Genomic DNA, 24,595 nt, shown 5'->3' on the forward strand with positions numbered 1-24,595 from the left:
TAACAATATATATAGGTAGGTTACCAATCCCTTGCCGCCAAAGGTCCTACTCTATTTTGATGACTTCCGTGTAGATAGAAATAAGAGAGTAGCATTAATACCTATTGGGAGGAATTATCAAGCTGGAATAAAGACAAGAAGCCCAGCACTCTTGACAGCCACCATCTATCTAGAGAAGTCCGATATAAACAACATCAATCTCCTTTTAAGCTTTGTTTTCAATCTAGCCCTTTTCTCTCGGAATCTGTCACCGGAGATTGAAAGCCATTTTGGCCTATCAAATGAAGGCATGGCTATCCGCTGTCTTCCAATCTCGCTCCTTGTGAAACCGCACAGAAACGAACCCATTGACCGGCCACGGATTCGACACTCGAACCTAAACGTACAATCCCTAGGCTGTCCATTCGTGGTTTGGATTGGAAACCACCAATTTTGACAGCAGTGAAATCGCAATCAATGCTGTCAACACAGCGGACATGTGTGACTTCATTTCTCCCGATTGTTAGCCAAGTGAATAAACCCCGATGGGAGAAATTAAAGCAGAAGCTTACCACACAATTGACTTTTGGTGCATCAGCGGAAAGATCTTCGTATATATCAATCATCTTGATAGGCATATATCTTCCTGATTATCTTGCAAAACGTAGGATTCATCAACGGCGAAGCCATCCGAACATGTCTGGTTCTGTATTGGTAATGGTTTAGGCCTGTACTATGAAGGCAATTCAGAACATCAGGCTTCGGTCATGGCTCTATTCTAAGAAGGTCGAGAAAATTCTAGTCTAAATTCAATCTGGGCCTGTCGGGCCAGGAGAAAAATCCGCCGCTCTCGTATTCAATCTTTCGATCCACAGGCCGACCTCGTATGTGTTCCCGCAAGGCCCACACTACCTAAACCTGTCGATATAGGGTCCACGCGCAGAAATGCACTCTGCAATACGCCAACTGAAGATTTGCTAGCCAGGGGATTAACGGGAAGCGAGCTTCTCTTGCGCCTAGAACCAACTTCTAGAATGATATTACCCGCCCCCCGGAATTACCGAGGAGTTGCATCCACGGACCCTACTTTAGGCCCCCCAAAACTTTATCTGAGCGACTATTACACATCCAGGGGACAATCAGAATAACTGACCCGTCTGTATACGGGCCTCCGGCAGAGAACCCTGTTTTTCTAGAAATACGAGCCTCCTCAAAGCCATAATCGTCGCACCGGTCCATTTTTGGTGCCGAATCAAGACAAAATACCTGTTCACCGGTTATTTACTGGAGACACAGGCCCTTTCAGGTAGATCAGGGCTCGCCTTTATTGGATTAAACGTGGGCCCTGGATTCCACTTGCACCGGGGACTTCCCGTTAGCTTATAATAAGAGCTCTTTTCAGGAATGGGATTGCACCGTTTCGATATTTGAGTTTAATGAAGTGATACGAGCAGGGCTCGGGTCCTAGAGGCTGAATGCACAGAAGATCCAATATGGGAAGAGCCGTGTCTCCAGGGGTTCAATTGTGAATCTGCTGCGTGTTGTTCTTAAAAGGCGTCTATCTCCTGCTGTAGAAGAATGGCTTCACCCCGTTTTCGCTCTTTTGTTGATATCCAGTGGGCTCATACTCTTTACCCCACTCCGCTTTCAATTTCTTTAAATTCTTTTACTGTGCTGATCAATCACTATGCATTCCATGACTCTGGCGGTTCTTTGCCTGTCAGCCCTGGCTGCTGCTTCCGTCAAGGAGAGAGGTGAATCAGGCAGCGGCGGCGATGACTACTATAATAGCCTGATGAGTGAGCTCAACAGCCTGTATGTATGAGATTCTCAGGGCCCATGCGTTCCATGGGGATTTGATATGCCCATCTAACACTTTCTTAGCGAGACCGACACCAACTATATGGACTACTTAACGGCCTACAGCGACCTCCCGACTGACTACAGCGCCTACCTGCCCGATGCCACCGGCTCGAACTTGGAATCTATCAGCTTTCCCTCGTTAACCGCGGCTCCCAGCTACACAATGCCGTCCGGCCTGTCAGCCGACATCCCTCCTCCCTCCATCGAGTCGGTGCTTGTCACCGCTGTGCCCATGTCCTACTTGTCGCAGATGGAGAACCCGTCGGCCCGCGCATCGATCTTCAGCGAGATCCATGCCGGTCACTACCCATCGTGGTACCGGCAGCTTCCCAGCAGCGTCAAGGAGTGGATCTCGAGCCATTATGCCACTGGCGCCGTCGAGACCGGGGCTTCATCCACCGGCTCGTCTGGAGGCTCTAGCTCGAGTTCGGGCTCTGGTAGTGGTGCCCCCGGTGCTGCTGCCCCATCTGTGCTCGCTACTGGCCTCCTCGGTGCTGCTGCTATCCTGGCGGTTGCGGTGATGCTGTGAGATCGGAAGCCGCTTCTCTTCACGTGACGATTCACATAGACCAAAAAGGTCTGAGGACAATCTTACCTATTAAGATTTTCACGGTGGCGGCTTATATAACAGGCTTTGGGACGACAATGCTGTAGCAAGTGTCACGTGGACATGCAGGGCCCTCGATTTGGCGGGTCCTAGCGGTGGCTTTGTTCCCAAAGCACATTGATTCCCCTCAAAGTGGAACGGGGCCTGTTATGTGTGGTAATTAGGTTAGATCAGATATTCATGGAAATGTATGAGCGATACAATAACCTCAAGCAGCGCCTCGATTCGATGATTTCAATGATGAGACTAAAGTCCTTTAGTAAGTCTGAGGTAGCCGGATTAAATCGGCCCCGCGCTGATAGGCCTGTCGCTTATCTCGTTGAGTCACGCCTGATCATCCAGATAAGCCGGATAAGCCCCATTCGGGCGAAGATCGTTGTTCGGCTCTCGTGATGTGCGAGGGGTGACTTGTTCTCGCGCTCCTTTGCTTTTTCAGCTCTCCTCTCCTCTTTATAGACTCCTCCTTAGACTCGCTTTAGACCTCTTTGTCTTTATCCGTTCGATCCGCCTCTCTCCTTCATTCCATCTCGACTCGTTCCACCCCACGAGCCCACGCGTGCTCACTTTCCCCGGATCGACCCTGCTGCCGGAGTCCTTGCTGAGAACGCAGGCCGCGCCCTCAATCGCGACCTAGTCTGACGAACTCGCCGGGTCATGCCGTTTACTCTGCTACATTCGCTCTTACCAGGGTCCCTACCCGACCACTGCGAACCCTCATCGCCCTTCCTGACCGCTATCTCCTCGCACCTCCACATTTGCCTCCCAACTCCACTCGCGCTGATCTCATCTGTTCTCGGAACCCTCAGCATCGTCTCATGGCTGTTTGCCCAGCTCCCGCAGATCTTTAAGAACTACCAGCTGCAGTCAACGTCCGGTCTATCGATCTTTTTCTTGGTTATTTGGTGTGCTGGAGATGCGACTAATCTCCTTGGCGCACTATTCACGCGCCAGGCAGGGTGGCAGGTTGTGGTTGCAGGCTACTATGTCTTGGTCGATATTACACTGGTGACTCAGTTCTTCTGGTACACGCATTATAAATCGCACCAGTATGAGGGGTACAATGCGGTGCCACACTCGCACGACCACGATGCCCGGGGTGGTATTCTGGAAGGCGTGGCTCTCGCAGGCAACAATGCGACCCACCAACCGCCGGCACCGGTCGATATGGCACCTAAGAAGTCGGAGGTTCATGATATGGGCGTGCAGACAGGGTCGACTCTGAATTCGACTGCTGGTCGCACACCTCCCTATACCACCGAGAAATTTAGCTCTTCACGCCGCTCCGTGCGCGTGAGCAGCAGCTCGGCCAGCCCGCCCTTCGCGCTGCCCCGGACCATGCTCATCGCCTCGCTGGTATGCGCCGTGCTAGCCAATGCCAGTCCCGCCCATCCTGCGCCATCACCATTGCCTCATCCGCCCATATCTCACGCTCCCCGCGAAACCATCATCGAGATCGTGGGCCGCATCTTCTCCTGGATGTCTACGATTCTTTATCTCGGCTCACGGCCACCACAGCTCTACAAGAACTACCGCCGCAAGAGCACCGAGGGTCTCTCTCCGCTACTGTTCATGGCCGCCTTCTGCGGAAATTTCTTCTACTCTTCCTCCCTCCTTACCAACCCGAACGTCTGGTCTGATTTTCCGCCCTACGGCGGTGGCGGATGGGCGGATGGGCATGGAAACGACCGCTGGGAGTGGATCGGACGCGGGATTCCGTTCTTCCTCGGCGCATTCGGCGTTCTTGGGCTAGATGGGTATATGGGCGTGCAGTTCCTCATGTACGGTCCTCGGGATGACGATGACGAGAGTTTCACCGAGGCGGATGATGAAGATCCCAAGCGTGGACGCAGCCGGTGGAGACGTGTGCGGGGCTGGATGCGCGGCTGGATTCCCTCGACTTCTCCTACTCGGAGCGAGTATGAGCGTGCTTCCGCCTCGCAGGAGGGCCAGGCGCTTCTAGGCTCGGATCGTGGGCGATACGGTACTCTCTGATGATGAACAGTCCATATAACATTCCTCTGTGAAGTTTTTGTTCCCATCCAAAGTGAGAGGGTATATGATACATTACGATCTAATGAACCTTGCGATTTGGTTTTACCCACTTGATTCTCCATTGCATTGCGCAGTCTTTCCTCATTCAACCTATTCTTCCTGTTTTGTGCCACCACTGCACTGGTTTGTCCTTGGTCATATAGACCTGATCAACATCATACATTTCGGGTTTCCCCACGTCATATCAGCCCATGGCGTTATCTTGGTTAGTTCCGGGCTTCGTGTGAGAAGGATAAATAGATGGGTGTTTACCACTAGCTTGTTTCAGCTCTCATGCAGAAACCTGGGTTCTGTGTCTACCTGGGGTTATATAAGTTCATGCATGCTCATCAGTAAATGACAGTTTGATGACACATTCCCACTCAACAGACGTTCTCTTCGTAAGTGCCCTATGGCAGGAGCGATCTAAGGACAGTTCGCATCCTACATGAGTTTTCTTACAATGATAGACCGTATGATCGTCGTTTACGAGTCAGTAAGAAAGCAAGTTACCCTAGAAAAGCGACCAATGATCGTTTACTAGGTCCCCTCAGGAGATGGGCTGGGCAAAATCTCGTGGATCATACAGAGAGTGTAGGTTGGTCTCCAGGGCGCATACAGGTCGAGGCTTTGAATCTTATTCGGGGTATACCCCTAGCATATTTCTTAACCTCTACATATCTGTCCCAACCGGCGGGGAGAGATTACAAAAACTAGGCTACCAGCCGCTGCGTATGCTTGAGTTACTTTCTAGGGGGTCAATGTACTTAAAAATCCATAGCTTAGCACGTCCCTAGCACCCCTCGGGAGGTTTCAGGGGCAGAGGTAGATAGGGCCGCAAGGCTCCGCCTCTGTTACCCCCAGGACATTAATTAATACAACAACAACCAGATACGGCCGAATGTAAAAAAGAAATTAATACGAACGCAGCCCATAAGATCACTGGGCTCATGGTCGCTTTAATCGATGAGGTGGAGGCTTTATAACACTACATCTTCTGCTCTTTTTCTGTTACGTATCTGTCTCCGACAGACAGCGTAAACAGTCCAATCGGCATGGGAGTTGAGAATTCGATCTTGTGTCTGGATTGCAACTGCTATCGGGAAAATCATGTCAAGTAATTCCATACAATGATTCCAAACTCATTTCCGAGGATAGTAAGGGTTACTTTGTTTGGAGTCTCGCGTGTCTTTCAGCCATCCAAGTTGTCACAACAGGAAGCATATAAGCATTTCCAAATCAGGTATAGCGTTTTGGGATCCCCTTTTAGCCTCAATCCTAATCGTTCCTTGCCAGACAGCCAAGCAGATTGGGCGGTCTGTGCTCGACACCGTGCTGTGTTGCGCGTCATTGTAGCGATGTACATAAGTCAGTCTACAGATTCGAGAATTGAAGACTGCATCGACAAAACTTTACCACCAACATCTACAGTATGGCGTATTACCTACACACGTGATCAGACCCATGTTTTATGTCACGGGTTAAGTGACTACGGATACTCAAATCCTCAAAAACGGGTCCAACCGGTTGATCACTTCGGTTGTACCTTCTTTGGTCAACCCTCCTTTCTACCTGCATTAAGGCCCACCGCTCTAGTCCAGGAATGAAATGACGACCCGAATTCACATGTTTAGGGCCAAGGCAGCACGCTAGTAATGATATGCGCCCCTACAGTATCACCGTAAATACGGTATGAGGCTGGGGTGGGGGCGGTGGGGCTCTCAACATCTCCATTAGTGAAAGGATCAGCCTGACAAGGTGCCCTAAACAGAGCGGTATTATTAAGTGCGTCAGGCGTTCTCATCCCATCTCCTCTCTACCTGGGTCTCTTTCTTCTGGGTCTCTCCAGCTCTGTTATCTAGATCTAATCCAATGAGTCTCAGTTGGCTTCCCTGGCCGACTCGGCGCCTTCATACTGCCGTTCAAAGCGAAACAACATGGGGCTATGTTATCTATCGCACGACCTACACACCTGAATCGGACACTGCATTCCCCCGTGTTGTTGATTTACTTGACTCCTACATCAAACACGGACTCTACTCGGAATGCACTTCTTCACAAAACAATACTTCGAGGCATACAGATCCAACACCATATCATGAAATCTGGGCCCGACACAATTCGGTCATCATGAATGATCGCGCAAAATTCAATGGCGCATCAGCAGACACCATTCAAACGCATTTCAAATCTTGGTCTCGTGTACAGGAGAAGCAGGGGAACTCAACTGCTTATCGAATGTGCATGGTGATAGACGAAAGGTCATTACAGGGCTTGTTGAATTTCCCGCCTCCAGGAGAGGACTCGGATGAAAAGCAAATCCATCCAATCCAGTATGTGACAGTAATTGAAACATCTTCCGACAGCGACGATGAATACGATAGCTTTATGGGCGGATGAAGTTTCATACTCAAGATGTGTCCATTATACGAAATCCGACATAACAATGAAGTTCAACGAGGAACCACATTGGTTTAGATATCGCACGCTAAGAGGGCAGCATAACAACGAGAGGAGCAATGAGGGCTATGGCGGAACTGGACTATATTCCCTGTTCATTGACGTAGTGACGCGTTCTCCATGTAAATACACGAATATATGTTGAGATGGCCATTTTGAGGTCCAGAAGCATTTCCAAGGTCCCGAGGGTCCGTCAATGTGAAGGTGTTGTTAGATACGGCCCAGTCCGATAACTCCTGAGTAGGGATTTCAATAACCATAGCTTTTAATGAATTTCTCATTTTTCACATAGCCAAAGACAGTGATTCTGGTCTCCTTGTCGTACCATGAACATTCCTTGTCGTAGCAATGCTATGCCGACTGGATATTCTCTGCGGTGGTACAAGAGTTGTTTCTCGATACATATAAGCGGAGGAACGGGTAGACGACCGAAGTAATTATAAAATACATTATTGACACTATGAATCATAAGGCCGCCGCTATGGAATTTTCTTCCAAAGGAGGCTTTAGCTTCAATTAACCATATATGCCGCAATTCAACGATGCACAGAAAGAAAGGTGTATGCTGGTGGCTGAATTGCTCGATCGCTAATTTGGGCTCCGTTGCAAATGAGTCTCAAATTTGCCCGTACTCGCTGTGCGCACGCTCGCTATGTGTGCGCGCACTATACCCACGCTCACTACACACACGATCGCTACCAAGCTCAGACATTGGTGAAAAGTCTCCGTGCAGTTCAGGTGTCCATGGGTCCGAGTGTGTAGGTAGCTCCACGGGCTCTGATGGAACTGTTTTTTTGAATGCCGGTCCATCACGAACAGATCCGTCGGGGGCCTGCGCAGAGCTTTTCCGGCTCCTCTTCTGTCGAAACCAGAAGAGAAGTGCGAGAGCAATCACGCTGATAGCGGCAACAGCGACGCCAGCTCCAATACCTGCTTTTGCCCCGGGTGATAGGCCTGATGTGTTGTCTGCGGCGGCCGTGGAGGTTGTGGAGGTTGTTGAGGTCGCGGAGCTGGCAGGTGAAGTTTCCGTCACGGAACTGGTTATAGCCGGGTCAGGGTGGTCGGTGGATTGCCACCTGAGCTCAATAGGATACGCATGCACAATAGGATTTCTGTAGGTGATTGCGGTTGTAGTAGTTGGTGTCGCGCCGAGCACAGTGTAAGTAATGGTTGTAGCCCCGCTGCTTATCGCGGTGCAAGGCTCAGCTGTATACCAAACAAGGGGGGACTTGGTCGCAATTGCAAATCCTCTGGAAAGAAAAACAATTTGGCATCAGATTCCATTTTGGGGTATATGGAGTAGTTCCGTACTCAGGACAGCATTTCGCTTGGGTCTCAGTGATACCCAACCCACTCGTGACGATATCAGTTTTGTCCACGGTATATCCAGTCGGGCAATAATAACCCGGTGAGAACCAGGTCTGCGTGGTAGCCCATCCCGAGGGAAAGCAGTCTGTGTCGGGTGTTCGTACTATGTTGTAGACGCCATCGCAAGTGCTTTTCATGCAATCGGAAGAAACCCAGCTAAGACTGGAACACGAGGCTGGGGGTGCAAATTCGGTCGTTAACGGAATAGCTGCCGAGGAAGAAGACGTGGTTGTCATATTGGGTAATCTCGTTCGTTCGACCTCACCACATTCCTGACAATGTAGAGATAGCAACGAAGGAATCGGATCCTTCAGCCTTGAAGAATCGAAGAGGGCCAGGACGATGATTATTCAGGACCAAGTCGGTCGCAAGGCCCCCTAAGGTACTGTAAACAAATTTTGGGGGCCAATACATACAGGCATAGCCCCATGGAGCAGACCGAGCCGGACACCAATGCTTGAATGGATAGGAATTTTTGGTGGAGAAGAAAACAGGGTTGCAAACCGAACATGGGCCTCGCGTATGCAGGCGTACTCCGCATGGTGTGTGGATATGGAAGAGTAGTTGGCCCCAGAGGCTGTTAGCCTTGGACTTAGTACCGAACCATATACAAACGTAGTAAGGATAGGATGCCGCCCCGCTGAATACGGCCTCCTAATTGGTCCTGTTGTTTATGTATAGCAGCTGCATCGCCCATCATCATTTCACCTGCTCTGTGCGCTCCGAAAAAGGCATGGGATTGGCCAGTATGGGGTGGTTTCCGATCAACAAAGTCTCTGTTTTTAAGGTCCCACCCTCCCTTCGGGAATGGCATCAAGAAGGTGATAGATAGAGGCTGACTTCGGGCTGCTAGCTGATATGAGCAGGGATAATTCAGGATATGATCGTCCACAAAGCGGTCTGTTTCATGTATAGACCCATATGTCAGAAAAGCTACTGTGGCACAGAAGATATGTGGATCTGTCTTGCCTGTCTATATTGGCATGTGCATGTTGAGTGCTCTCAATTTTCGATGAATACTACAACAAAGCGACAACAATCACTGCGGATTATTGTTCCCAAATCGTTAGCAACCTTTTCTTTGTAACTTGGTCGATATATTCTTTACCGAAAGCTTCACTGTTCTAGTTTACCATCTGGCAAGGAACTCTCCGCTGTACCCTCAGTCGCCGCATTGTCCCTTTTGAGGCAATCTCCCGTCGTTGAGGCTTTCGGGCTGAGGACACCGACGCTGTTATGGAAGGGGCCATGCCCGTTTCATAATTATCACTAACAATGTAGCTCCTAGCAATGGCCTCCGAGAAGATCGGCAGCCGGCAGTCTATGGGGTGTCGTAGTCTAATTTATATACCGTGATGCTTCCGGTCCCCGTTCTAGTAATCTGATAACACGACTTTCGGTCCAAGAGTGACGTGATTGAGCTAATCCTGGATAAAGCCTGGCACCAGTTCCTGTGATTGGCCTGCGGTCTTCATCTACTCCCTGAACTTTGTTGATAGAACCTGCAGGATATTGACATTTAAACCACTTATCTAATTATAAACAAAGTATATCGAAAAGGCGACGGGCATCAGCCCGCCAGAATGTAGACCAGCCCCTTCCAGCAAACAGAGAGGTGGAAAATAAAGTGTGCATGCGTCGTTGTATAAAGGCCAAATGCACACTGAGGCCATCTTGCAAGGACCACAAGGCACGGGGCAGAAGAGGAAGAGGGGGAGGAGAGCCGGTGAAGTCTGTGTCCAAGTCATTCAAGCAAAGCAAACAGGGCTGTACCAGGGCCATGAAGAAAACGAAGAGAAAAAAAAAAGAAAAAGAAAGCCATACTGCGCGCGGAAGCAACAAGCGACAGATACAGCAAGATTAGGCAATATTCTAGACGAGATAAAAATGACAGGGGAAAGGGTCAAACATAGATAGACTAGAAAAGAGGGCATCTGCATGCAAGGCCGAAGAAGGGGGATGGGGAGAGACATCTCCAAAAGAACCAAGACTGGATCATATGGGAAAGGGGGCATATTCATTCGTTGCTTTGTTCGAATAATTCATGACCGGATTTGTTTTTCTTTCTTCTCTTCTTTCACAACCCCATTCCCAATCTGGTTGATTTCCCGGTTATCAAAAGACAATCACCCCTGCTCCGTCCGGGCCATGATATTGAAGCATCAGGGGTCAAAGCAAGAACACCGAGCAAGCAAGTGAAAGGGACAGATGGGATAAGAAAGGGAAAGGGCAACACGGATTAATAGACCGCGACACGGCGTGACCAGCACCAACCGGACCGGGCTCATGGAATCAACCCCAACCGAAAGGCTCAATCCAATAATGCAAGTTCCAAGGCAGTATCACATAACGGGGGAGGGGGTGTGAGATGGGGGAAAACCAAATAACTAATACAAGGGGGATTTGACATCTTGTACTCCGCGACGAATGACGTCCTCGAGCCGCCAACGGGGAGGAGTGAGATTAGCAGTGCGCTTGCGGTGCCACTCCTTCTCCATCTCTGGAGGGGGAGCCATCTCCTCCGCGGGTGGCAAAGCTCCACCAGCAATACCGGTCGAGAACTTCAGTTGAAGGACATTGCCAATTTCATCACAGGCGGATAGAACACGGTCGAGATCGTCCTTGGTATGAGCTGCCGAAACGCAGAAACGAGCGCGAGAAGAGACCAGTGGCGTAGCTGGGTAGCCAACAACCACAACCGAGATCTTGCGCCGCAGCATCTCGTGCGAGAAGGCAGGCATCTTAGCCGGGTTAAAGAGCAGGACAGGGATGATGGGTGAGTCATCATGACCGTATACTATAAAGCCAAGACGCTTCAATCCAAGACGGAGGTATCGGGAATTGAAGGCCAATCGCTGCAGACGCTCCTCACCCTGGCCAGGAACGAGCTCGCCGTTGATGATGCGAAGAGCGGAAGAGATCTGCATGAGGACCGCGGGTGCGGGAGCCTCGCCATAGAAGATACCCGAGTTGGTGGCCCGGAGCTTGTCAATCATCACCTTGTCCGCGGCAATGTATCCACCGTTTGCGCCAAATGACTTGGTCAGAGTACCCATCAGAACATCGACCTCAGCGGTATCAATGCTAAAGTAATCGCAGACACCACGTCCAGCGGGACCAATGGCACCGACGGAATGGGCCTCATCGACGAAAAGGTTGAACTTGTAACGATGCTTCAGGGCGACCAGACCGGGAAGGTTGCACATGGATCCCTCCATAGAGTAGAGACCTTCCACAACCACCAGAATTTTCTTCCAAGGGCGATGGGTGCGGGGCTGGCCTTGAGAGATGGCCTCACGAAGCTTCAGTTCCAGATCATTCATGTCATTGTGCTTGAACATTGCAATCGATGCTCCGGAGAGACGAGCGCCAAAGCGGATCGAAGCGTGGTTCAGTTCGTCGGAGATCAGGAGATCGCCCTTGCCGACCAGAGCGGGGAAAATATTGGCATTGGTACCGAAGCCCATGGAGAAGACCATGGATGCCTCCTTGCCAACGAACCGAGCAATTAGGTCCTCGACTTCAACATGGAGATCCTGAGTGCCAGTCTCCGCGCGGGTGCTAGGAGTGGCAATTCCGTACTTCCGAACCGTATCTTCCGCAATGTCCGCACAGGGACCCTCCGACTGGGCAAACCCAAGATAGTTATAGGAGCTCAGGTTCAGAGTATCGGTGGTGGTGCCAGTCAGGTAGAAGTGGTTGTTGTGGTCATTGGTAGCTCGGTCAATCAGAGTAATGGTGCGTCCAGGAACGCCAGTCACGGGGCGCTCAAAACAATCGTTGATGCGCAGTTTGAGACGACGCACGTAGAAGTTGTCGAAATCGCTGTTGAGGGCACCGTAGCCATTGCGGGGTTTCAAGTGTCGGTAGTTCTCTTCACGGAAGCGCTTTCCAAAGAAATCACGGACATGTCCGAAAGCAATTAGGATTAGGTAGCTGATGTAGGTGGTAAGCAAATAATAATACGGCGGCTCGTCCATCACCGGCTCTGGGAAGACACCGCCAGGATGCCGACTGGAGTACCGATGGCTGGGGTGACCGATGGGGCCGAATTGAGCATGTTGTTTGGCCTGCCGGCGAGCCTCCTCAGGCGTCGGAGGCTGAAAGAGTGTGGTCGGCATTTTTTCGTCCATAGCAGGATTGTCCGCCGTGGCAGTCGACAGGGAGATCGTTGGTAAGGACAGTAATGCCGAGCTGATCGGCGGAGAGGAATTGTTAGGGTTGTTCCCACCGGTCAACTGGGTCGCAGTCTGTGTTGGTTGGGTATCGGCCTTGGACTTGGGCGAGACCGAGAAGAGCTGGGACAGGCGATGGGACTTGACCGAGGGTGCCTTGATGGTGATACCGCCCCTTCCCGAGGAAGGCGAAAAGGACGGCGAGTTGGAAGAGGTGTCGTTCGAGGAGTTGCTGCTAAACCGACGAGGCATCGCAGAGGGAAGCAGCGAAACGGTTCCGTGGGTTTGGTCGGTAGGTATTTACCGTCGAGATGAGAGAGGGGGGGAGGGCGCGTGGGTTCCTTTCACGCGTGCAGTACGAGTATGAGGCAGGGACTACCCACAGCAGGAGTAGTGTGAAGTTTTGCGTCGGCGAGACTTCTCCAGGCCGAGTCTTTGAGGTTCCGTCGAGGCTGACAACAACCGGGCAAGGAATCTGAGGGGGCGCAGGGCAGAGGCGTTAGTCGATGAGCGCTGACAAAGATGATCGAGCGTTGACGAGGTTGATTTGGGTGCGCACGGTGCATTGACAGAGGAGGTTCAAGGAATGCAAGACCAGGGTGCATCAAAATGTCCACGGATGGGACGTACCTCGAGGTTGATGTCGTCGCGATTAGCGGATCCGAAGACCTCCGGCAGGGCTTAGGAAAATTTGTGGCTTTCGCACGTGGAATGGGGGCGAAGGAAGAGAGGAGAAGGGAACAGGGGCAGGGCCCAACGTTCAGCGAAGAGGCGATTCCGGCACTCTCGACTCCCACACAAGAAATTGAGGTCGATGGGGAGGTCAAGCACAATTGGGGGGGAAAGGAAGGAAGAAGGAGAGGGCGTAAATAACGTCTACTACGTCTCATCATCATGCACGATGCAGACCTCCTGGTATCGGTGGCGAACGGGGCTGGTACAATGTGACCGGCCATAACTGGCCGGTGACTAAGCGGATGGCGGTACGATTACCAGCATCATACCAATCGGCCAGACTTTTTTTTCTTCGGGCAGTTTTGGATCCACCCAAGTGGGCCCATCGGAACAGGCTCAAGTTCCCGTCAGGATCTGATCAATAATCTGGTCCATTCGGTCAAGTTGGTCAGGTCGCAAGGCCAGTTCTTGTTGTGTCTCGTCTGTCGAGGACACCCTTCCCCACCAGCAAACCTACAACCCTGCCGTACTACCTCTACTACCTACGAGCATCCTTTGCCCCTGATATCGACATCCTCGGTGCTGGTGTCACCATCCCGTATCCTAACCGCATGAAAAGAATGATGGGCATCAAATACGGTGTGGCGTTCAGTATTGCGATCCATATGGCGGTGCTACTCGAAAGTTGGTCCGAGTGGCCGCGAAAAGGGGCTAGTATGACCCCGGTGCTCGGAACTTAGTAAATTAGTGCTTCGAGCGGGCCAAGCTCATGCTTGGGATCTCCCTAACTGGTTTCGGGCATCAGGCCATGTTATCGGTGGTGACGGCCAGGAGATGGGCCAGGCCAGACGAGGTAGACTACACACTGCGGTCATGTATTCGTGTGGATGCTGCGACATCAGCAGTCTGTGCAAGACGAAAACGGTCGAGACCGTGGGTGGCCTCAGGCGCCAACTCCATTCGCATTCCGCTGTGAATCCTACCGCGTCGCATTATGCAACGGTCGAGATCACTGCCTCGGGCAAGTCTAAGGAAGGGGAGGTGGGGCATGGGCCGAAAGAAGCGACTCTCACGATTTCAGATCTCGTAGCTTTCCCCCGTCTGGTTTATAAAGCATTGCTCGTATCTGCACCGTTGACCGATGCGCAAAGCCACGGAAATCATCGGCTAATTTCCGATTGACGCCCCGCGATCCCTTGCTGGGGTGTTTGGCATTGTGCAACCTTGCCTTTTCCATGTCAATTTGAGTCTCACCCCTGCACGGTCCTTTAGAGCGAAGACGCACCTGGTATAGAGCTTGAGGGAAAGAGTTTTCGGGATATCAATCGGGTGCACCTACGACCCTGAAGCATATCGTTCTTGCCCCCTGGAGGGAACCCCCTACGAAGAAGGAAAACTTGCCGGTGCATATTTGGACTTGCTTTTTTCTTTGGTCCCGATTATTCGGCGAGAAGGCTTGCTGGGCGTGCTATTGATATAGTTCCGACGCACTCAACACAATGCCGCACATTGCCGAGGCTATCACGCCCGAGGCGAAGGAGCTCTGGCGGCCTTCGTCCCCTGAAACGACCCTGATCTACGACTTCATGACCAAGGTGAACGATACGCATGGCCTGTCTTTGAAGGATTACAATGCTCTATGGAAATGGAGTGTCTCGGAGCCCGCCCAGTTTTGGGAGGACATCTGGCACTACACGCACATCAAGGCCCACGAGCCGTACAACAAGGTAAGTACTCGGTACCTACGGTTTCCCTAATCAAAAATCCGAGGTCACCATTCATACCCGTATAGGTCCTCGAGTCGGAGCAGATGATGTTCCCTCGGCCAACGTTCTTTGAAGGGAGCACTCTCAATTTCGCCGAAAATCTCCTTTACCCGGCCAATGCGCCGAGTGAGGATTCGATCGCGGTCATTGGTGCCACAGAGGCCGACCGCGAGTTCATCTCGTGGAAAGAGCTGCGCGAGCGGGTTCGAAAATGCGCGATTGCCTTGAAAGAGGCTGGTCTAAGGACCGGTGACCGGGTTGCGGGCTTTGTTGGCAACCATGCCAACACCGTCGTCGCGATGCTGGCTTCGGCGTCAATCGGCGCTTTCTGGACTGGCGTGTCTCCCGATACCGGTGTCCACGCTGTTCTCGAGCGTCTCAAGCAGATTGAGCCGAAGATCCTCTTTGCGGACAACGCCTCGCTTTACAATGGCAAGGTGCATGGATCCTTTGCCAAGGTCCTCGAGATTGTTTCGGAGCTGCCTGGTGTGGAGCTACTGGTGGTGTTTGAGATCGCCAAGTCCGTTGATTTTAGCCTCGAGGAGGTTCGTCCGGCGAATGGAAAGGCTGTGACATATAGAGAGTTCCACTCCGCCGTCCTTGACAAGGCCGCTCCGCTGGAGTTTGCAAGCTTGAAGCCTGAGCATCCTGTCTATATTTTGTACTCGTCGGGTACCACAGGCGCTCCGAAGCCCATTGTGCATGGATCATTGGGCACGTTGCTTCAACATAAGAAGGAGCATCTCCTTCACTGTGACATCCGTCCTGGTGACCGGCTCTTCTACTTCACCACCACTACCTGGATGATGTGGCATTGGCTCGTTTCTGGTTTGGCCAGTGGCGCGACCATTGTTCTGTATGACGGCTCGCCATTCCGACCATTCGATGTGGAGGGTGGTCGAGGAGAAATGGCGATGCCACGACTCATTGATGAGCTTCAGATCACCCATTTCGGTACCTCTGCCAAGTACCTGTCCATGCTGGAGCAGGCGGCACTGAACCCTCGCAGGCATGCGCACCGGCCAGTGACTCTAAAGACGCTGAGAGCAATTTTCAGCACTGGGTCACCCTTGGCTCCTTCGACTTTCGAGTATATTTACTCCTCTATCCACCCCGACATCATGCTAGGCTCCGTCACCGGTGGTACAGACATTTTGTCTTTGTTCGCCTCGGGGTGCCCAATTCTACCTGTCTACAAAGGCGAGATTCAATGCCGCTCTCTTGGCATGGCGGTTTCAGTCTTTGATCACGCTGGAAATGATATCAGTGCCTCGGGTGAGCCTGGCGATCTCGTCTGCACGACACCTTTCCCAGCACAGCCTGTCATGTTCTGGCCCCCCGGTCCTACCGGCCAGGAGAAGTACCGAAAGAGCTACTTCGACGTGTTTGGCCCTTCGATTTGGCATCATGGAGACTTTGTACGCTTGAACCCACAGACCGGCGGAGTGGTCATGCTGGGTCGCAGCGATGGAGTGCTCAAGCCGTCCGGTGTCCGGTTTGGGAGTGCAGAAATATACAACGTTCTGCTCAAGCACTTTGCCGATGAGATTGAAGACTCTTTGTGTGTGGGCCGGAGGCGAGATGGCATTGATACCGATGAGACGGTTGTGCTCTTCGCCAAGCTCGCACCTGGCTGTCCCTCTGATATGAAGGACCTTTCTGCACGGATTCAGGCCATCATTCGCAAGGAATTGAGCGCTCGTCATGTTCCTGGTATCATTGATGCTTGCCCGGAGATTCCGGTGACCTCTAATGGTAAGAAGGTTGAAAACGCAGTGAAGCAGATCCTGTGCGGTCTCAATATCAAGATTGGAGCAAGTGTTGCCAACGCTTCTTGTCTTGACTGGTATCGCAACTGGGCTTTAGAGCACTCATAATAATATCTCCTTTCATCGATTGGAAATCTGAAGTTGTAATGTGCAATGGGCACTCTTGATATAGTTGCAGTTTAAGGGTTTGAAAGTATGTCATCATAACTAATTCTAGACCGTCGAAGTTTGGTCAGCAACCTAGAATCAGCCATGTATTTGTCCAATAACCACCTCATGTCATTATGCTTGATAATTCAAGTAAAGTATTCTTTTTATAGACTGAAACTCGTCTAACGTCACTGAGCTTTCTTCATGTCCAAGATTCCAGATGGGAGTCATTCGACTGATTAGGTAATCGTATCCGGTGCAGTTCTCCGGAATCAATTCTTCGCCGGCGCCGCATTTCCGCATCCCCCAAGACCTTGAAAGAAAGCGTGCATAACCCCTTTTCGAAACCGCTAGAACACTTACGCGTGTTTAGATCCAAAGGCAACATGCGCCGCTCTGCATTGCGGGCCATCGAGTCCACGAAGCCCATCACACGAGCTCCTCGCTCCGTGTCAAGAACCTTTGCTACCCTCAATGACTCGGCCAAGGTATTTGGTTTTCTCAAATCCCCTTGTCTTTCACTATCACCTCTAACAACCTTGACTTGCAACATACAGGACCCTGCCGAGCTTGACCAGATTACCACACTCCCGAATGGAATTCGTGTCGCCACAGAATCATTACCGGGGCCGTTCGCGGGAGTCGGAGTTTACGTCGACGCCGGATCTCGTTATGAGGATGCAAGCCTACGTGGTGTCAGTCACATTATGGACCGTCTCGCCTTTAAATCGACTAAATCGCACACCGGAGATGAAATGCTGGAAGTTCTCGAATCCCTAGGCGGCAACATCCAATGCGCTTCATCTCGCGAGTCTCTGATGTACCAGTCCGCCAGTTTCAATTCGGCGGTCCCTACGACCCTCGGTCTGCTGGCGGAGACGATCCGGGATCCTCTCATTACTGAGGAGGAGGTGCTCCAACAACTCGCGACGGCCGAGTATGAGATTGGTGAGATCTGGGCGAAGCCAGAACTGATCCTGCCGGAGCTGGTCCACATGACTGCCTACAAGGATAACACCCTCGGCAACCCGCTGCTGTGCCCCAGTGAGAGGCTGGGCGAGATTAACAAGGCGGTGGTTGAGCGATACCGAGAGGTTTTCTTCAACCCGGGCCGTATGGTCGTCGCCTTTGCCGGCGTGCCCCACGCCGAGGCCGTCAAGCTCACCGAGCAGTACTTTGGAGATATGCAGACGAGAGATATAAGCAAGGGCCCCGTTCTATCAGGTGCAGGAATTGAAACAACGTTGTCGGATTCCCACTCTGTTGCCAGAGAGGGCCAGGTTCCAACTGTTCCTCACTTCACTCCCTCATCGACGACAACCAGCCCAGCCGCTTCGCAACAAACACAATCGTCGCTCCTTTCGAAGCTGCCCTTTCTCAAGAACCTCTCGTCTGCAAATAAGAGGGCTACCGTCGAGCCCCTACACCCGTCCTTGATTGAGCCTTCGGCCTTGGATCTCCATCGTCCCGCTCACTACACCGGTGGTTTTACTGCTCTTCCTCCGATCCCGCCGCCCGCGAACCCTATGCTGCCCCGGCTGAGCCACATCCACCTTGCCTTCGAGGCCCTCCCTATCTCCTCTCCCGATATCTACGCCCTGGCTACTCTTCAGACCCTCCTTGGTGGTGGTGGCTCCTTTTCTGCCGGTGGTCCTGGTAAGGGCATGTACTCGCGCCTCTACACCAATGTCCTGAACCAGCACGGCTGGGTCGAAAGCTGCGTGGCCTTCAATCACAGCTACACCGACAGCGGCATCTTCGGTATCTCCGCCTCATGCAGTCCTACCCGGACGACCGAGATGCTCGAGGTCATGTGCCGCGAGTTGCAGTCCCTGACCCTGGACACTGGCTATACTCAACTGCAGACGCAGGAGGTTAACCGGGCGAAGAACCAGCTCCGGTCCTCGCTGCTGATGAACCTCGAGTCCCGCATGGTGGAACTCGAGGACCTCGGCCGCCAGGTGCAGGTGCACGGCCGCAAGGTCGGCGTGCGGGAGATGTGCGATCAGATCGATGCCCTAACTGTTGAGGATCTGCGTCGCGTGGCTCGCCAGGTCTTTGGCGGCCAGGTCCAGAACAATGGCAATGGCACTGGTAAGCCCACCGTTGTGCTCCAAGAGGGCGAGCTTGAGGGATATAAGCTCCGGTCTTTCCCATGGGAGGAGATTCAAGAGCGCATTGCGCGGTGGAAGCTTGGTCGACGATAACTCAATATCCTGTGTGTGGATAGACTGGACGTTTTGCGGCTGTTACTAATAGGAGAGGAGGCGCATCACCGGACAAGTTCTTGAAGGGATTGACGCATGTGCATTGGGCGGATCTGTTGTATAATAGAAAGTAGTGTAGCACAACTCTGTAAAATAACTCACCATTCTTCGCCATTCCTAGTTTGCAGTATGATGATTCCGATGTTCTCTAGTATACCCGAGCGTGCTGGTAGTCCGATGATGTCGGTTTCTCAGCGGGTCCAAGCTCCTCGCCGCTTTTGCCCGGCAAAAAAGTCGGAGCGCCCGAACTCGCGCTCCGTTCTTCCATCCATCATCGTCTCCATTAATCTCATCTTCCACCCTTCCACCCATCTACTTCGCAACCGCCAAAATGGTCAAGCTCACTGAGGTCGAGGATGAGCACTTCACGGACAAGCCCACTCCCAGCAAGAATGACGCTTTGCTGGTCTCCGATGACGAGGAGGACTACACCGACACCGGTAAGTATTTGGCGAACTCCTGTTCCTCCAGCGCCCTCGAATACGCGCAACTCGCACCGCGCTGGAATCCTGGTGTCAATGCCCGGTCAAAACGATCAGTGCGGGTTGACGTGTCGAGGCTCCCAACCCGACCCGTCCAGAATCGCGGGCCCGGAAGAAACACCTCATATTCTGGCGCATGAGCATGATCATCAACCCATCGAACCCGCACCTAACATCTATTGTCAATCAAACAGAGTCCGAGATCTCCAACGATGACGAGGAGGACCTTGAGCTCGAGGAGGAGTCCCTCTACGACCGTCTCTCCGCCCTGAAAGACATCATCCCACCCGGCGCCCGCCGCACCGTCACCAGCTCCGTCTCTTCCCTCACATCCTTCACCAAGGCCAGCCTGTCTTTTAGCGGCAAGGCTCTCTGGGTTATCAGCACCAGCGCTTTCCTGATCGGCGTGCCATGGGCGCTCGCCTACGCCGAGGAGGAGCAGTACATCCAAATGGAGCGGGAGCAGGGCATGATTAAGGGTGCCAACGAGGTATGATTTGACTGATTTTCCAACCCTGTGGCTACTGCTTCTTTGGTGTGCTTGACGTAATGGCCACGTTCAACACTTGCAATATTCGCCTTGGACCTCTTTGCCTTGGGACAACGTGAAAAAAAGTTATTGCAGCATTACCACGTGGCCGGCACTGTCCCACTATACCGATTCAAACAATCTAGAATCGAGCAGCTTGCTGACTGTGTTTCTACCCTCCAGATGCTCACACCCGGTGTCGAATCCGAGAAGCAGGAGGCCCATGCCTCTCTGTAAATTAATACCGCCCTGGAAAACGGGAGGAACTGGCGACGAACCGAATGACTTGATGGCCCACCATATATCGATAGAAGATCGATATGGCAGTAACAAGATGGTGGATGAGATCCGGGCTTCGACCCTAGGATCAACGATCCCCTCAGCCCGCAAGAGCGTTCCTCAAGCATAAGGCTTCGAGAGATCGCTGCAGGGCCGTTGCTCATCGAATCGGTCGGTTCCCGGACCAGCCCCCTGCTTTCTTCCTTCTCCTCGCTTCTTGATATGTCTTTCCCAGAAATTTTTGGCTCCGGCAGCTTATGCATGCATGTATTTGTACAATCACAATTTATCTTTTCCCACTCCAGGTCCTCTATTTACTCTTTGTTACTTTCCCTCCTCTTCTCTTCGTGGTTTGTATGTCTAGGTGATGCAAATTGAATGAGCGATCCAGATCACGATACGTTTTTTGTAGAGCAATTTGTCGAGTTCAGATGGTAGCTTAAGGACATCAAAGGAGGGTAGACGTACACAGTCAGGAGAGACACTAGGCAAATGAGGTCACTCGCAGGACGGGCAAAGGAATGGGCAAGTTGAAACATGAAACAATTGCCACGTAATTTCAAAGGCAAGGTGGATGGTAGAATATAGACATGGGTATCATAGTAAAACGCTAGATAAGGCTTCATCAACTGAGGGTAGATATAATCCACCGGAACCAGGTTCCTTTCATTCTTCCATGGTGGACTAGAAAGACGACGAGCGTTAGACATGTTTGTATAGCTTTGCCTGGAGGGCGAAAAGAGAAACTTACTGTCTTTAGACGGGCGTCTTTAAGATGCATATGGAAATCACGATAGAGCTTGTCAATCTCACCGGCCGCAGCCATCTTGTCGATCACCTCGAGCGCATTCCGCGTCTTGCGCTTCTGGCTCAGATTGTTGCGTCGCAGGACTTCAGAATCATCCATCTGGCCCGTTAGTCTGAGGTAATCGACAACCCATTCATTGAGGCGGTACCGCCAGTGAGTAAGAAGGTGTGCCATAAAGGCATTGGCCTTGCAGGTTCTAGACATGTGAGAAGGGAGCGCAGGGGGGAGAACATTCTCAGCTTGACTTACTTGCCCAGATAGAAATGTGTTTTTTCATCAGGCAGGATGTGCCCGTCTCGGTCGCGCTCTACGCCCGACTCGTCGCTTTGATTATCAGACGGGTCATCCTCACTGCTGTCGTCCGTCAGGGGCTCGAATGTGTCCTCAGAATACGCCTTGCCGGAGAACTTCAAGTCGGAGGAAGCGGGGTGACCGGCTCGATTGCAAGCATCACATGAATGCATTGCCTCGGTTGGAAACGCCGTAACCTCGAGATCAGGTCTAGCCAGGAGCACCTGGCGAAATCTGGCAGACCACACGGAAGAGATAAGCGAAGAGCCTGCACGCCCTTTGACCTCGTCCCCCAGCTTTTGGAATGCCATTTGATACATGGTATCATCCCGCGGAAAGGCTGGATCTATGCGGTTGTGAACCATCCATGCAACGACGTCACGGAAGTACTCCTTTGGTTTCTTGTACGCATGACGCGTGAATTCGAAAGGAATCTCCTCAGTAGGAACACCAAATTCGGTGTCTTCCAAAACGAAGTCGTCTTCATAGCGGTCGAGGTCCTCGTTGGCGGCAATGGCTGATTCGACGTCACTATCTTCCTCGTCGTTCCGGCGTATATTGAAGACGTGTTGCGTAGGACTGGATTGTGGCGGTTCAACTTCTGATTCCGACTCATTCTCACTTTCTTCTTTCTGTCCAGCACGTCGACGACGAAGAGTCTCCAGGTGCTTCAGCCTTTTATCTCGTGCAGACTCAACCGCTCGACCCCGTGTTCGGGTTTTCTTGACAACTGTAGCATGTCAGTTATAAGGGCGCGCATTTGAAGAATGAAGATATGACCGTACCCGAATCCTGAAGATCCCTGACATCATCTTCGATATCTTGCTGATTCTGATCCGCACTAGGACGAGGCGTTTGAGGTGTCTCCGTATCCGAGGCCAGGCGCCGCCTCTTTGAGGGTGAAGAAGCCTTGGGCTCCTCTGAATCCTCCGAATCGCTCAACATGACCGGAGAGTGTTCTGCCTTGCGCTTCAGTCTGCGACGCGGTCTGGAAATCTCCTCCTCTTCGTCTGAGTCAGCAATATACATGGCGTTTTCGGGCGAGCCAGAGGGCGGCTGTGGCTGCTGGGTAGATTTGAAGGGATTCATGACAGCGAATTCAATATCGGCAGCTGCACGTCGTGCTCGCTTTTGAGATCCAGGTATGATTATCTCGTCGTCTGAGGATCCCTCCTGATCATTCTGCACAGATTGTGCTTTCGCAGATGTCAGCTTGTAAGCCTTCGGAGTGTGATAGATGGCAGTAGATAGTATCTGTGAGCCTACCTAGGTTTTCCTCTTCCACTTTCAGCTTGTCCTTTTTCCCTTCTTTCTTCTCTTTGTCCTTCTTTTTCTTCTCTTTCCTCTCCTTCTTGTTCTGTATCACCGGAGAACCATTGCGTCGGGACGTAGTCGTAGCGGAGGAGCTCTCTTGGGCGGGCGGACATGCGGACATGCTTTTGCGGGGAATTTTGGGTCGCATCGTCGCCATGTCAGGATGTCCGTAGGACAGTCTGGCAAACCTGTCGTTTCCTTCATCGTTCGAATAGCCAGAGGAGGATGCGGCCTTCGGCGCGAAAGCAAGCCGTGTTTGCTTTTTGAGAGCTTTGCGGGGCATCGCGGATCACGTCCCCAGAAAAGCGGAGTCTGCTGGAAAGAGTGAGGGGGAAGCTAAATAATAGGATGTGCTTGAATGTGAGTCATGGCAAGATCTCAATGTTGATGCACGATAAGCTCGCTGGAGAGAAAAACGGCCGTCTCCTAGCCCATCGGAGCTGCTGACCTTTTTCTGCTTCGCGCGGACCGCGTTGAGGGAGCGCGAGAGCACGTGACTGATATTGATCTCGAAAATTGAGTTGCTGTTGACTCTTCTCTCAATTTGTATGCCTTCCCGAGAAAGAGACAAGGGAAATATCCTTGATTTAGATGTCACTAGAGAGAATTTATATTAAGAAGAAGATAGTTTCTGGTAGGTCAAACCCTTAATGAGCTTGAAGTGAAGGTATTTAGCTTTTGTCCCACTTGGCCCCAACCGCCTCGCCTGAAATGTCAGGCTTCTTCCATCATTTCAAGATTGCGATCATGTAGAGAAGAGAACCTCCGGGGAGAAAGGACCTTCGGAAACAAATCAGTATCATCAGCCTGTACACCTTAGATATTTCATTTCGCACGACCAATGCAAGTTAACTACCGTAGTTTTGGGCTACACAATGATTTATCTTTCTCTGCACTTTGCGTTGCCTACTAGATCTTGAGTTATTGAAGCGGGGGTATAAATAAAGAAGGATGATATCAGTTTATTGCTCCGTTGGGTCTACCCGTGATCGTTTATCAAGGTACGCAACAGTGTAACCAGTAGAACAATATGTCCTGGTTTGCCTTAGGAGAGCAATCGTTACCCCTTATTCAGCAGCAAAGTGTTTAGCCTGTTGTTCAACATATGAACACGCGACTGTTCCATTTGACGTGGATGAATTGTATACATTAGCCACAGCCGAGGCGTTCATGGGCTGCGTGACTGAGCACCACTTTCATCTTCGCTCCCTTCGCCCCATCGATTCGGGGAAGGGATCTCGCTTCAAGTTACCCGATATGATCTCTCTACACTCCTAATTAACTGGTCCTTTTCTGTTGGTTTGCCCTCTATGCTCCTCCCCAACGATTGGTGGAGTCGACTTTCTCCAAGCCCCCGGTTCAGCCGGCTGCTGATTCGTGGAAATGGGAAGTACGACTGGCACACGGGACAAAATATCCTCGAACCCCAGATCACCGCTACCCCAGGTCCGCACTTCTTCCCAGACGTGGAGAGGCCAATGAGCTGTGTTCATCCCGCATAATACCTTTTGCCATGTGTGGACGTCTTCGAATTCCCCACCACTCAGCGATTCGCGAGTGACAGGGCTACCGTTATCAAATGCACGCGGTGCATAACGTGGCGCGAGGGCGTCCTTACGTATATTGTCCGATTGGCACCGTGACTCTTTTTGCTTAGGGCGCTGGAGAGCCGTCCTTGGCCCAGTATTGTTGCTTGTCAGACAAGTATTTATCTGGGGCAGACTCCGCCCATTCCTCCTTCCCCATCCCGGAAAGCTGTGGGTTCCTGCTTGTCTCTCCTGT

At 51.7% G+C, this 24,595-nt stretch overlaps 10 protein-coding genes across 10 annotated transcripts; 7 read left to right on the forward strand and 3 right to left on the reverse strand.

The window, feature by feature from the left end:
• Nucleotides 1–1,666: 1,666 nt before the first annotated feature.
• On the forward strand, nt 1,667–2,732 carry N7482_005700 (uncharacterized protein; the record flags this gene model as incomplete). The annotated part of the gene is made up of 3 exons (XM_056687825.1): nt 1,667–1,794; nt 1,864–2,311; nt 2,724–2,732. The coding sequence occupies 3 exons, from the start codon at nt 1,667–1,669 to the stop codon at nt 2,730–2,732; spliced, it is 585 nt and encodes a 194-aa protein (XP_056543380.1).
• Nucleotides 2,733–3,103: 371 nt separating this feature from the next.
• On the forward strand, nt 3,104–4,441 carry N7482_005701 (PQ-loop repeat-containing protein; the record flags this gene model as incomplete). Its single annotated transcript, XM_056687826.1, has 1 exon — nt 3,104–4,441. One exon carries the CDS (start codon nt 3,104–3,106, stop codon nt 4,439–4,441), a length of 1,338 nt encoding a protein of 445 aa, XP_056543381.1.
• A 1,911-nt stretch (nt 4,442–6,352) lies between these two features.
• N7482_005702 (uncharacterized protein) lies at nt 6,353–6,880 on the forward strand (the record flags this gene model as incomplete). Its single annotated transcript, XM_056687827.1, has 1 exon — nt 6,353–6,880. One exon carries the CDS (start codon nt 6,353–6,355, stop codon nt 6,878–6,880), a length of 528 nt encoding a protein of 175 aa, XP_056543382.1.
• Nucleotides 6,881–7,556: 676 nt separating this feature from the next.
• Nucleotides 7,557–8,544, reverse strand: N7482_005703 (uncharacterized protein; the record flags this gene model as incomplete). Its single annotated transcript, XM_056687828.1, has 2 exons — nt 7,557–8,190; nt 8,252–8,544. The coding sequence occupies 2 exons, from the start codon at nt 8,542–8,544 to the stop codon at nt 7,557–7,559; spliced, it is 927 nt and encodes a 308-aa protein (XP_056543383.1).
• Nucleotides 8,545–10,695: 2,151 nt separating this feature from the next.
• On the reverse strand, nt 10,696–12,735 carry lcb2 (putative serine palmitoyltransferase 2; the record flags this gene model as incomplete). The annotated part of the gene is made up of 1 exon (XM_056687829.1): nt 10,696–12,735. One exon carries the CDS (start codon nt 12,733–12,735, stop codon nt 10,696–10,698), a length of 2,040 nt encoding a protein of 679 aa, XP_056543384.1.
• A 357-nt stretch (nt 12,736–13,092) lies between these two features.
• Nucleotides 13,093–14,340, forward strand: N7482_005705 (uncharacterized protein; the record flags this gene model as incomplete). The annotated part of the gene is made up of 3 exons (XM_056687830.1): nt 13,093–13,348; nt 13,603–13,872; nt 13,964–14,340. The coding sequence occupies 3 exons, from the start codon at nt 13,093–13,095 to the stop codon at nt 14,338–14,340; spliced, it is 903 nt and encodes a 300-aa protein (XP_056543385.1).
• Nucleotides 14,341–14,657: 317 nt separating this feature from the next.
• N7482_005706 (acetoacetate--CoA ligase family protein) lies at nt 14,658–16,801 on the forward strand (the record flags this gene model as incomplete). The annotated part of the gene is made up of 2 exons (XM_056687831.1): nt 14,658–14,885; nt 14,951–16,801. The coding sequence occupies 2 exons, from the start codon at nt 14,658–14,660 to the stop codon at nt 16,799–16,801; spliced, it is 2,079 nt and encodes a 692-aa protein (XP_056543386.1).
• A 428-nt stretch (nt 16,802–17,229) lies between these two features.
• Nucleotides 17,230–19,050, forward strand: N7482_005707 (mitochondrial-processing protease subunit alpha; the record flags this gene model as incomplete). The annotated part of the gene is made up of 2 exons (XM_056687832.1): nt 17,230–17,331; nt 17,401–19,050. The coding sequence occupies 2 exons, from the start codon at nt 17,230–17,232 to the stop codon at nt 19,048–19,050; spliced, it is 1,752 nt and encodes a 583-aa protein (XP_056543387.1).
• Nucleotides 19,051–19,441: 391 nt separating this feature from the next.
• Nucleotides 19,442–20,358, forward strand: N7482_005708 (mitochondrial import receptor subunit TOM22; the record flags this gene model as incomplete). Its single annotated transcript, XM_056687833.1, has 3 exons — nt 19,442–19,550; nt 19,787–20,082; nt 20,305–20,358. 3 exons carry the CDS (start codon nt 19,442–19,444, stop codon nt 20,356–20,358), a joined length of 459 nt encoding a protein of 152 aa, XP_056543388.1.
• Nucleotides 20,359–21,066: 708 nt separating this feature from the next.
• Nucleotides 21,067–23,096, reverse strand: N7482_005709 (uncharacterized protein; the record flags this gene model as incomplete). Its single annotated transcript, XM_056687834.1, has 5 exons — nt 21,067–21,084; nt 21,152–21,404; nt 21,458–22,229; nt 22,285–22,695; nt 22,766–23,096. The coding sequence occupies 5 exons, from the start codon at nt 23,094–23,096 to the stop codon at nt 21,067–21,069; spliced, it is 1,785 nt and encodes a 594-aa protein (XP_056543389.1).
• Between the last annotated feature and the right edge of the window lie 1,499 nt (nt 23,097–24,595).

Source organism: Penicillium canariense (genome assembly GCF_028826845.1).
Source record: "Penicillium canariense strain IBT 26290 chromosome Unknown utg000003l_segment0_segment0, whole genome shotgun sequence".
NCBI lineage: Eukaryota > Fungi > Ascomycota > Eurotiomycetes > Eurotiales > Aspergillaceae > Penicillium > Penicillium canariense.